At 41.1% G+C, this 13,524-nt stretch overlaps 1 protein-coding gene across 1 annotated transcript in view; it reads left to right on the top strand.

Annotated features, from left to right (window-relative positions):
* Positions 1 to 13,524, top strand: part of GALNT10 (polypeptide N-acetylgalactosaminyltransferase 10) — a gene marked incomplete at both ends in the record, with an annotated part of 84,835 nt that overhangs the window by 29,329 nt on the left and 41,982 nt on the right. The window contains one exon of the mRNA XM_082489859.1: positions 12,729 to 12,831. Coding sequence (XP_082345985.1) covers positions 12,729 to 12,831 — 103 coding nt within the window. The remainder of the gene's footprint in view (positions 1 to 12,728; positions 12,832 to 13,524) is intronic.

Here is a 13,524-nt window from a genome sequence, read left to right as displayed (position 1 = left end):
TTCCCCATATGGTTCATGGTGGGGTTTTAGTCCTTAATCATGTGATGTGCGTGTTCTGCAAGCCGACTTTGCAGCCTGTCAGTGGTGGCTTGGTCTCCTAGAAGAGGTTGAAGACTGAAGTTAGGATATTTGTGCTCGGCTTTCTGTTCCCAGTGAGATAATGCAGCTTGTCCCTGGTCTCAAGGAGCGGCTCATGTTTCCTGGTGAGAACTGCTTCCACGAACACCATAATGGTACAAGAGATTCCTACAGCTATTGCCCAGGTGTTTTGCACTGCAGTCTACAGCAGGACTCATCCTCACCATCAAGGGCAGTAATTCTGTGTGCTGCCTTCTGTACAAGGAGAATCTGGAGATGCAAACAAAGCACAAGTACATCAAAGGAACTGACAACATAAACAGGGGGAAATTGGTGGTAGCATGGCTCAGATACTTTTTTTTTTTGAGTAACTGGGGTAATAGCAGTAAGTCTGATTCTGAGAGGAGTGTGATTAATCCTGGCATAGATCTGTGCGTTTGCTATTGCTGGGTGCAATGTACTAGATGTCTGAGCAGCAGTTAAATAACTTCTTGGGAAGAAGAGGCGTGTTAAATGTTGCTTTTTAGTGCTGATGTTTTCAGTTTAACATAACACTGTCAAGAAGCATCAAGTCTGCTAGGAAGTTGGTAGAGAATTTACTTTAAAATCCTTAAAATAGCTAAAAGGAAAATAGTGGTATTCTGTTGCTGAAAACCAGAAAAATGTGGTTTTGCTGCATTGCTGCTAGCAAAAAGCTGTGCTGAGACCGATGCTAACAGTATGAATTAGGAAGCAAAGCAAAAGGTGGACTCCTTCAGGCACCACCTGAAGCAATAGTAAATGTTTAATTGAAAACAATGATTTTTTTTATTTTTTTCCTAAACCAAGGCTGTCACAGTGATTGTTATGGGTACTGTTGGTTGCCCAGTGACTGGAAGGCAAGCAAGCAGTGTCAGCATTGAAGGTACAGAGTGAAGAGTATGGAAAATAAAATAGAAACATTCTTGTTATTCTCTTTGCTTTGTTGGCGTTAGCCAGAACTATTTTGTTCAAGTGATGTTTAAGTATTACGTGAGCATGGTATTGTTCCTGGTAGCAGGAGATAACTGGGAGAAAAGTGCTCTCTGAAAATACCTGTAAGCTTCTTGATGTCTTAAGTTTTCTCTAGAATCCTTTTGGCCTGGGTCTTTATTCAGCAGGGGAGGGGTGACAGGCTCCTGTGTCACCCGGCCACGTTTCCAGGGACAGTTTGTTGTTAAACTGCAATTGTGATCCGCTGAGCAAGACGAGCTGGCGCAGAATGTCTGGGGATTATTTCCTGTACTAGCAGGTGCATGCTGCTGGTAGATGATTTGACATCCTTTGCTTTTGGGTCTGACTTTTCAGCAGACAGCGTTGTCATTCTCAGTCAGGTTGTGTCTCCTTTTGAATTTCTGATAGGAGATATTTCTATAATTTTGTGTAACTCTTAATGATGGATAAGGCCTCAAGAAAAAAAGCTAAAATACAGACTTTTTGCACGGTATCTTTCAAAATTCATTAGGGAAAATGCAATTTCTAAGCTTGGTATGCAGCTTGCTATGGAAAGCACTCTGCTGACATAGAACACAAAATCTCAGTACCTGGCGCACAACTAAATGGGAATTATGGTTCTTATTCCAGTTTTTGCGTCATATCCGTCACATGGCTTTTGTATGGATTGAATATAGTTTTCAGTAGCAGTAAATGTTGGGATGTTTTTTATTGTTTTGGAGCTTTTTTTGAACAGTGCTATTAACCTTTCTGAAGTCAGCATAGTTTACATGCTGACAAATCTTTGCACCTCCCCAGGGCTTCAAACTTCTGTAATGTGTCCTTGAATTTTACTTGAATAAGTTTGGCATCAGCCCAATTTCCATGAAGAAAGGTAAATATCCGACCTATGCTGTCAGTTGTTCCGAAGACTGCTACAGCTCTGCTTATGGATACAGAGCACCGTAAGGTCTCCTTTTCCAGGCAAAACCCAGATCGCTTCTGTTTACTATTATGAACTATAACTGTTGGCAAGCTTTCAAACTGCCTTGCTCATCCTACCTCAGAAAACATGTTATAATGCAGTCTCTTGTCTTACTTCTGCCTTTCTCTATCACAAAGTGCAAGGCATCCTGGTAGTATAGTTTGCATGTTGTTAAGTCCCAAAATTGAGTGGTTTTCTCTTGATTTGTCTGTATCTGCGGAAAATATTTATATCTTCCTTTTGGTGTCTAGCAGGTAGGTTTTGTCCTGTCCTTGCTTCAAAGATTGTTGGGGCATTACCTATTTTTTCTTTTTTTTTTTAATATCAGTTATAACAGGGTTTTGCAGGGACGCAGTGCTCATTCCATTTTATGAAAGGCACAAACTGTCACATTTCGTTAGTCATTCAAATAGTTACAAATGCTGTAATTTAATTTTTTTTTAATGAAATGAAGTCAAATTTACAGTCACATGTTTGCCAGGTCCTGCTCTGTGTAGCAGCAGGCCCAGTTGCAATCTTGTATGGGTTGTCTGAGTGTTGTGAATTTCACTTTTGTGTAGTATTTTTGTGTTAAGGATATACCAGATGTTTGTTGTGGTGTATGTTTAATGAGATTTGTGCATTTCTGCCATATGATACATGGTTTGATTCTCTGCTAGTATTCCAAATATTTGGAAGTTGTGTTAGTCTGAGCAGTTCTTGATTGGCGTAATGTTCCTATAATCTGATCAGGAGTTTATAGCTCAAGTACAGGGAATTCATGGAAATGACAAATTAATAGGTTTTGTATCCTACGTTTTTATTAAATCTTAATGCACATTAGTTAAGTGTTTCTGCAGATGCAGCATAATCTGTAAATCTAACTGGTAAGTCAGATTTCAGAAATGTTGCTCTGAGGTATGTCCTTACAGGAAACTAATACAGCTTGTGTGCCGTTTGCTCCTGTTAAATGGAGCGTGGATATATGCAGACATCTGCTGCTTCAAATGCCCGTTTCTAAAATTGATCTCCGAACCAGCTTGTTCACCTTCTTTCTGTGAATACAAGGCTTGTGGTATTTAAGATAGCTTCAGATAGCACTAAATACTGTGGAAAACAATGTACATCTCTGGATTTCATCCTCTCAGATTCTGCCCGGAGTTGTAGTCTAAACCCCCAGCTCTTTGACACACGTTAAAATGCTACATGTATGCTGGTTCCTTGGGAGAGCTCACCTCGGTTTATGTTTCCAGAAAGCACGTAAAACAGAACAGGAAGGAGGGAGGAATGGGGAATCTTTAATCTCCTTTGGAATGGCAGTTCAGAGTTGACTTTTGTCTACATCTTCATATTTCACGTGTTTGCTGTCAAAGCCCCTCCTGGCTGTCACACCCCAGGCAGGGTGAGTAAGGGGTTGTGTCTCCCTTCTCAACTGGAGGGTAGCCCAGGGAGTGACATCTTGTTTGGGAATTTTATGATGTGTTGCTGTATGTTAAAGCAAGGTCAAAGAAATGTGCTTATCGCTTGAAGGGGAATACGAGGAGGTTTCTGATGCAACTAAATGCCTGCAGCAGCTTATTCCACAGCTTTGAGCAGATCCCTGAGACGTGCTGCTATGTGGGAAACAGAGCATTTCTGTAGATGGGAAAGGCTGTAAGCATTTCGGTGAATAGAAAAGATGAGAAAGCTGTTGTGGGCAAATTAAAGCAACGAGTCCTGCTCTGAAGTCTAAAACTAGGCCAGCTGGGTTTTTAACACCTGAAAGAGAAGTCTGAGATTGAAACTGCCGTGGTACTGCAAGGTGTGCTAAAACCTGGGGACGAACTCGCTGCTTGATGCTCAGCGCTGGCTTTGGAAAGGCACTGGGCGCTTGGACACCTGGATTGAATTAGTCAAACAGTAAGTTTAGAACAGCAAACACTGCAAGACCGTAATATTATTTCTAAGGGAAAGTGAAGAACAAAGTGTAAGGTGTTTGCTAGAGATCGATGACTAAGCTAGATGTCATATCGCTGTCCTCAGCTGATGTCTTTAGACTTTAATTGGCTGATGAACCAGGATTTTTTGCTAGATAAAACTTTGTGCTAAGGGACTTTCAGCAATTGAAGCTAAATAAAACTTGTTAACTGAAGGAATTTAAAGGGGGGGGAGGGGAGTTTCAGTTTGAGCAAATACTGTTCTAGCACTTGATACAAAAAGCTTTCTGCATTAAAAAGTACAGTCAGCTAAAATTGGGTAATGCTTAAGCAGTAGGCTGTTCTGTCCACCAAGGAGCTGAATGCCTGGGGTTCTGCAACAAACATATTTCTTTAATATCTTTACAAGCAGCTACTGAGTGTCCCTGGCCATTCTGCAGAAAAGGCTCTGCTTTGTGTCTGTATGCACTGACCCATTCAGCTGGTTCTGGTCGAGCTGTAGTTTAATTAGCTGCTCTGGGGTAATGACTGATCCGGGAGTTCCTGCAGTATTTGTGGCTCTACTTTCTGAAGGAAGCAGGCAAGTTATTTCCATACCCCTTTTCTCATAGAAAAACACAAATCTGAACATGTGGATTTCAATGTTACTGGTGTTTCAGGTGGGAGAGAAGAGAACGATCACCAAATGGTAGCATCATGGCATTGTGCAGAAAACTTTTAGGTGTGGTTCAAACCTGTTGCTTGGATCTGAGTTGCAACACAGCTGTGAAGACATACTTGGCTTTTTTGTCTTAGAAAGCACTTAATCATTCCACATGATGTGCTGCCGTGTAGTCCTATGTTGCCTTTTAATAGTTCCTGAAATGCTGAAGGTATAGATTATGTTAATGGAGCTTTTAAATTTTTTATGGACTGAAATAGCTTCAAAAATTAACCTTTTGAAAAAGCTTGGGTAGATTGCACGACAAGGCTTTTAGCAGCTTTCTTTTTCTAGTATGCTATCTCCTGTTCCAGTAAATGAAGCGCTTAGACTGACCAAGGCTGTGCTCATCTTCCTGTCCTAGGACGAATGCCTCCAGCTGATGTTGGAGATATTTTTATTTTTCATTAGATCATCTGAAAGCCTCAGCTGTTTTCATGCCAGTACGAAGGATGGGAGACTGTTTGTACTGCCTGGGTATTGTACCAATTTGTTGTTCAACACATGATAATAGATCTCTGACAAACCAAAAAAGATTTTGATTTGTTCGTGGTGCAATAAGACTTGATATCTATTTGTTTATGAAAAGGTCACATACATTTAGCATGGATGGTCCCAGGATCATTAAAACCTGGGCTTCTTGCTGCAGTGAGAGGGAGGATCCGTCCTTGTTTCTGCCAGGCCTGGCTTCTCTCATGTTTTCTGCCTTCTGAAACCCCCTGGATACTCTAGGTTTTGGAAAACTGAAGAGAAGCTGGCTATAGATGTTTCTTATTTCTGCTTTGCTGTGGCACAGATAATGACAACTAGGTTGTACCCAAAGTGCGTGGTCTTGAGTCTTCCACTGAGTCCACCTAATAGAAGAGGGCTTTCTATTTGCTCTGTCTTTTCCTCTTTTTTTTCTGGATTGTTTTGTCATTTTCAGCATCTTGTTGTAGGATATAAATGCAAGATACACTTGCAGAGGTGCTGGGATAAATGAAGAGACCTAGGGTGGAACAGAGACCCCTTTTAACACAGTCTCAAAAGATCATAGCTTCTTGGGTAGGATCATAGTTCCTTGGTTTAAAAAAAAAAATCAACAAAAAAAAGTTTCAACAGGGTTTGAGATCTGTATGGCATTATGATTAGCATATGCACTTCAGCAAGTCTTTTTTCCTCGTGTACAGAAAACTCTTGGCTTACATCTGCTTACGTTTCCATCCACCCTTCTTTTATTCTGGCTGGAGCCAGGCACACTAAATAGTGATTAAACAAAAGATTAAAATTCCATTTTTGTGCATTTGGCGTTTGAATGCTGATCAATTGCTTTGGCGGTGTGTTAAGTAACAGAATGGTAGACAACAGAAGGGGCTTATTTAGAGCAATCTGTCTAAATCCATTTTCAATGTATTGCTTTATATGCCTTTCTACTTTAATTCATTTTCAGTTTTTAAAAAATGAAGGATGGAAACAAGCAGGAGATTAGTTTAAAATATTGCTGGAGAAGTAATCACTCCTTAGTGGTAAACAACTTCTAGTTCTTAAGGAAAAGAAAATATGCTTGAGCTGAAATAGAACTTATGGGCTTGCTGTAGGACTTAATGGATAAAATTCAATGGCTTGTGCACTTACATAGCTTGACTAGATGATCATAATGAACCCTTCATGCTTTGAAATTTCCTTTTTGCATTGCTGTTTACAACTGACCATTTCAAAAACAAGGGAAGTTTTTGCAAAATGAGAAGCTAAGGTAGAGCAAAACGGAAAATTGCAAAGGCTATAGTCTTGCTGACCTCTTTTATAGGGACAGAAATCCAGATCCATAATACCAATTTACCCTAACCATGATAACTTTATCCTAACTGATGACTGCAATGTTCAAACTCTGGTCCCTGTATTCCACAGTTCAAATGCAGATAAAGAGGGATGTGCTGGTGGCCTTTGGACAAAAATGTTATGCCTCCTGCTATGCAGTTAGAATTAATGAGAAATTAGGATAAAAGTGAAAATTGATGTGTAATATAGTATTACAGGTAAGACACATCTCCCCGCAAATGAGATGCTTGTTTAATAGTGAAAGCAAAAGTCAGTCCTAGGAAACTTGCTGTGTTTTGCAGATTGCTTAGATATCACAGTCTAGAGCATCTGTTGAAGGGGTATCATCAAGTTATGTAATTTGCATAATTGAGTCAAATCCCATGCAGCATCCCTGAAGGAAACCACTAAAAAAGGCAACATTCTGGTCCCTGTGTGCTGTGTCTGGATTTCTAGAGCTCAGACATCTTTTACAAAGACGGGAGAAAAAAAAAAAAAAAAGAAAGAAGGAAAAAAAAAAAAAAAAGGAGCTTCCAAAATAACATCGATGTCAGCAACCTGCCCATTTTCAGAATGAGAGAGACTTTGAGCATATATATGCATATCTTCCGTCTGCCCATGATGGCATGTTGCCCGCAACTTTACACACTGCTCTGCTAGTAGTGATGACATGAGCATAAAAATTGCAGTCAAGGTGGGGAAGGCAATGTTTTATCATTCACACTGGCTTTTTTTGGTAGTCTGCTGAAATTAAGTTGGTCTTGAAAGTGTGATTCTTAACAAGAACTATGATGCTAATCAGCCTGCTGCAGCTATGCCTTCCCTGTGGGGCTATGTGGGTCGCAGGTGCTAGCAAGGTCACTGAAGCGAAGACACTGGTACTCATTTTCTATCACTGAAAGTCACTTCAAAATTAATGTTCAGACATTGTTGACAGAACTTGTCAGTGACTCACAGCAGACTTTTCAGATACAGTGTTTTAATAGCAACCCGCAAAACCAATAGTAAGCTTTGTACGTTTGCTTGCAAGAGGTGTAGTTAGAAATATTCTAACCTCTTAACATTTACCCAAGTTGAATTAAATTTAGTGGACCATTTCTGAGTTGGATTGACTAATGTAACTTCTCTGCCCAAGACCAAAAAATCTCTGGAATGCAGCATGTCTGTCATGACCATCTGCAGCTATGTCTACCCTTCAAGATTTTAAAAGCCACTTAAAGAGAAGTATGTCGATCCAACAGAAATTAATGTTGTGTTTTTCTTCTGTGAATCTGGTTTGGCTCTAGTTGTACAGGGCAGTAACATCATGAGCGCTCCAGGCAGAGAAACAGATAATGAGTCACCCTACACAGTCCTCGTTTTACTTTGCCCGTGCCAACGTGAAGAAAAGTCACTCCTTGTAAGTCTGCAAGACTGAGAGCTATACAGAGCTCATTCCTCAGGACTTAAGGATCGATAAATCTTATTCCATGTGCCTCCAAAGTCCAACACTACAGTTCAGAAAGGTCTGAATAACTGATGCATGTACTCCATGGTTTCCCCTCTTGCTTAATTTAAAGTTTACAAATTACTGAAGTTTTTCTGTTGACATGTGTGGCCTTGACAGCGTTTAGCTTAGCCCAGCTCAAAGAAGTTTTCGTATGTGAATTTATTTGGGTCTGAGAGAAGTAATACATCTATCTGCTAGACTTTTTGCTGTCCACCTGCCTGATTTGGGCTCTTTACATAATACAGTGGCAGTCTCTGTGATTTTTTTTTTTTTTTTCTTCCTTTTTTTAACATCACTGGAGGAATCTGTGCTACTGCCTGCTCTCACTCAATATCGCAGTGTTTAAATTGCTTGCATCGGGTTGTTGCCTGCTCTGAGGGCATTTAAATGCACGTTGCTGACCTCTCTGAAGAATGGCTTGAAGCTGTGCAGAAAATTTACTTCCCTGTTCACAGTATCCTATATTGAGCGCACAAACACAAGGGTGACTCCAGCCCAGAGCCTGGGCATGCTCACCCTGGGCAGGGATGGCTGGAACTGCTTTTTAATGGCTTTTAGGTTGCTGCTTGCCTTGATGAACTTGGCTGCTTTGGTGGTACAGCTTTGTAATGGTATTAGATGCCCCTCCTGAAGCAGCCGATAGCCCAGTGGTGTGGCTTCCCTCCAGAGGATGCTGGAGATGTTGGTGTGAATCCTTTGAGGTATACTTCGAAGTTGCCTCCCATCTCCTGAGAGCTGTTGTGGAGGGCAGCTCAAGATCCATCCTGTTAGCATATTTTGAAAGGAGAACAATCCACACAGGTACCTGCAGCAGTGGATGCGTATCTTCTAAGGGACGTTTGCAGACTAGAGTTCAGAGGGAAGAGGGGTACCTCTGCAATTATAGTTTAAGTTGCTTGACTGCCAAGAAGAAGTGGGATTTAAAACACTCTTATCAGTGCCCTGTTAGGCAGCTTGGATGCCTTTTTGCTGGTGGGTCTCTTTTTTTTCTTTTTTTTTTTTTTTTCACTCTCTTTCTCTGGGGTGCCTGGCTTCCCTTGATCACTTCATAGGGGCTTGGCATGGGGTGCTGGGTTACCATGTACACAGTGGGTGTTGTGAGGCTCAGAGTTGTGCTATCTATGTCTCCTTTCAGATCTAGCCACTAGACACTCTTACAGTGCTCTCCTCTTCAGTGGTGGGTGGGATTTCTAGAGTAACTGCTCGTAAGGGGTTTACTCATGTTGAATCGCAGCAAATGCGAGAAGGGATAGTAGCATTGTAAACGATTCTCCTGGTGTGCTCATTCAGTCCAGAGCTCTATAAACAAGAGACAAAAGAGACTTAAAATATTGAGGTTTCAGACCTGCCAGTTGTTCCTGTGCCCAGTATGACACTTGTGCACAAGCCTAGTGCTCAGAAAGTTGGCAAAAACTCTGCTGGCAAGGAGGTACTCTGGTCTGTGAGAGCTTTCCAGGACTTTTCCTGGCAGGGGAGTATCCTGGGGAGGAAGCTGGCTGGTGAGCAGGGCTGACAAAGCTCAGATCTCAGAGAACAGTAGTGTGTTCTGTGGGTTATTTCGGGGGGATGATTGGAGGGGTGGCATATTGTCTGAAAAACTAAAAATTACTGTGGTGGCCAGACAAGTAGAAGTGCTGGACTATTGTGGTCACACAGGGTGGCTGCTTTGCGGTGCTGAAAATTTGATCTGTTTTACACCAAAAATAATGAAGCTGTGGCTTCTAATGTCTGCCTGTCACACAGCTGCCATCCAAACCTGCTCCCGTTAGCTGGCACGAGCTAGCAAAAATCAGGTAGAGTTTGCATAAATTATTTGTGCTAACATTAGGCCTGACAGAGCCATGGGTAGATGCTGGAATTGGGTTTGCCAGCCCCTGGCCTGCACCGTGCCCTGGCTCACTGCACCCCGAGGAGGCATCTCAAACCACCTCTGCTCGCAGCCACTGTGCAAAAGCAGCAGCAGCCTCCTGTCGTGGAGCAAACATTAGGTTTCTAGCTGGTGTTGGCATATACCCTGTATGTTTTTCAAGGTGCTCTGTGATCACGTTGCTGACACAAGCCTCAAATTGACACAAAGATTAGCTGCATGCTTAGTTGCACCCCAGAAGTGCTGTTGTCCACTGTTTGGTTTGTCCTCCCAGTGCTTTCTTGCACTTTTGGTTCCTGGCTTACGCGTTCATCTTGACGCTTAAAAGTACTTTTTCATTATCAGCAGGGAGAAATTCATGCAAGAACCGAGGTGTTTAATGGCATGGCTGGAAAACCACAAGGCTGGTTAAGCAATTTAGTTTGATATTTATAACTGGTGAGTTCAGATGAGCCCTTCCAGAAAGGGAGAGCACAGTTCTTCACCACAGCTCTGCTGCTCTGGAGCTGCACTTACCTTCTCCTGGATGATGGGAGTCGGTGAGGCTTTTGCAGTGCCTCGCATTTACTGAAGGAAAGAGGTTTCACGAAAGTCTTCAACATGTACAGTCAGAGGTGAACTGAAGACATTGGATTGCTGGTGGAGATCTTCATTTTATGTCCTAATAGGTGCAGAGTGAAATTCAGGATGATACACTCCCAGTTTCTGTATTTGAACAGAAGTAAGGATTTAGAAGAGTAGAGTTCCTGTGCTAAAGGGACAGTAATTAACAATGTAAAAAATGAGCTATTGTTTTTGACTCATATAACTTCATCGGAGTGGAAAATAAAAGAAAAAATAAGAAAAATTAAAAAAATTAAGGCATCATGGGGTAAATAAAAAAAATCAAGTACACCATCTAAATATAGCTCTGCTGGGATTTTTCTTTAAGTGGTTGCTTTTCTTCTTTCTCCTTTCCTGCTAACCAGCCTTTTCTGCCAGTTGTCTGGTTTTCACCACTGTTAATCGTGTCCTGTAGTGTGGTCCTGCTCTTCCCATGCCGCCCTGGGAGTTCCTTTCCTTCCATCTTCCTACATCATAAGTATTTTTCAGAGAATATTCTTGTGAGCTCCAGGTGGCACAAGTGGAAGTTACTTAATACTTGTTCACATCATGAACTAGCTGACTGACTTCTTGTCCATCCTGAGTGCTCATCAGCTCTTCTTCAGTGAAAATAAAATTAAATTGCAGGGAGCAGGAAGGGGAATGCTCCGAGTATTGATGTTAGTTAATTGAAATGTGTAACTGAGTGTCTGGTTTCATGGACGAAACTACTTCTGCCAGGTGTGTTACCATCTGCAAAATGTCAAGGAGCTGAGTGTAAATCATTTTATGATCTGTGATTGAAAGGATCTAGATGATTTAAAAACTTCTTATGCGGGGGGATGGGGGGAGTTCACAGGCCAGTGATTTATCAGATTGAGCTTTATTACTTTTAGGCCACCGGTTTCTTACCCTTTGGCATGGTAATACAACCAGCACAACTCAAGGTTTTCATGCAGTTCCTTTGTTAAGGTTTACCACCCATGACAGAGCAGGCAGAGCAGAGCGTGTACCTGTGTTCAGTCACTCTAGTTCACTTTGACATCTTCGCTGAAACCTGTTGTCACTGATAGTTTTGTAAGCTAATAGACAGGGTTCCCTTCCTGCTGACTGTTGTAGAAGAGGGGTGATGCGATGGGGATCATCTGCAAAATCCTCACAGCAAGGTTCACCTGAGTTCATCTGTCAGACTGCAGTAAGGTGAACTGCATCAGGCTGAAGTCTAGTGCCTTGGAATAACAAGTGAAATGTCCAAATGTCTTATTTTCCCAAGACGAATCTGGGCATGAAAACGAAGAGTTTGTAATTTAACTAGTCAGGCAAATGACATCTGTGTCCCAGATGCCAAAGATACCTGATAACTCTGCAAAGTTACTATGCCAACCGTTGCTTTTTGGTGGTTGTTTGGTTTGATTGACCCATTAGTGAGACTTTAAACCTCTTGCCCTCCAAGAAGGGAAGCTTTTTTTTTTTTTTCTTTCTAGGAAGTTCTAGCCTGTGGAGTTGTCACTGCAGGACATGAGGAATTAAAAGGAAAAAACCCTCTAAGTTCTTTGTGTAACTACTTCTGCAGTGATGATGCTGAAACGACTTGCGTTTATACTCTACCAGCATATTACAACATAATTGAAAACTCATTCTCAGAGAAGACTTTTCTCGACCCTAAAACTTACTTAAATATATTTTATATATATTTATATATCCATATATTTTCCAAGGGAAATATATATATATTTCCCTTGGATTTTGGGGATCTCGGTGTTTGAGATGTATTATGGTTTTCTTTCCACACACCATAGTCCCTTTGATCCTGAATTCACCTCATCTTTCATTTGCTAACTTGTTCCCAAAGCACCCATTGCTTTTGAATTTCAGGAACAACATCATGAAAAGAGGAGCTCTAATTGGGTTCAAGACAGGCTCATACCTTGTGTAAAATTTGCTTTTAAGTTGAGCAGCAAGAGTCTTAATAAATGACCTTTTAAATCTTATTTTGATTTTATTCAGGTATAGTACTGTGCTCATTAATAATGATCCTGCAATAGGTCTCCCATTACAGCTTTATTGTTAATTAAATAGGATGTAAGATGTATTGGATGTTTTCAAAATGAAAATGGGAGTTTTTAATAGATTCCCTGATTAAGAATACTGGTCTGCATACATGATGGTGGCCTGAAAAAATATCACTTAACAGCTATAGATAAAATACTTTTCTGAGGCAAGTAAAACTTGCTTCTTCTCTCACACTTTTCAGGATAAAAACTACTTGCTTGTGATGGTCTTACCTAAGGAAGATGTTTAATATCTTTTTACAGGAAGGGAAGGCTGTTAAGAGAAGGTTTCACATGTTGCGTCTTTAATATATCTAATCTTTTGTTTAAAAGGTATCATATGTGAGGCAAAAGAAAGACCCTTACTTTGGTGATGGACAAAGGAAAAAGGACTGGCATAACAAAGAAGCTATCAAGAGGGACTCAGAGCGTGTAGGTATGTAAGATTACTATAAAAATGTTTTAATACTGATTGTAATTTAGTTTGATTTTATTTGGTAGGCTGAGTGCAGAACAGCATGTTCAACTTCAGGGTCAAGGTGTTCTTGACATGACACAAGAGTTGTTGTGTGTTAGTCACAGTTAAAGCCTTTTCCCCCAACTCCATAATCATAGAATCAGTGAGGTTGGAAGGGACCTTTAAGATCATCAAGTCCAACCATTAACCTACCCTGATAAAAACACCACCACTCCTAAACCATGTCCCTAAGCACCTCATCTACCCTTTTCTTAAACACCTCCAGGGATGGTGAATCCACCACCCCTCTGGGCAGCTTATTCCAATGTTTAATAACCCTTTCAGTGAAAAAATGCTTCCTAATATCCAATCTAAACCTGCCCTGACATAACTTGAACCCGTTTCCTCTTGTCCTATCACTTGTCGCCAGGGAGAAGAGGTCAGCTCCCATCTCTCTACAACATCTTTCAGGTAGTTGTAGAGGGTGATAAGGTCTCCCCTCAGCCTCCTCTTCTCCAGGCTAAACAACCCCAGATCCCTCAGTCGTTCCTCAATAACCATTTTGAAGTGAAAATATATTGGTAACGTCTTGGTATTTTTAGGATAGGTGCAGCATTCATTTTTAAAAAGGTTACCAAAAAAATATGTGCCTATACCTCTCCCAAAAATGGG

This window comes from Vanellus vanellus (assembly GCF_965231255.1).
Source record: "Vanellus vanellus genome assembly, chromosome: 13".
NCBI lineage: Eukaryota > Metazoa > Chordata > Aves > Charadriiformes > Charadriidae > Vanellus > Vanellus vanellus.
This window is presented reverse-complemented; position numbering and strand designations above follow the sequence as displayed.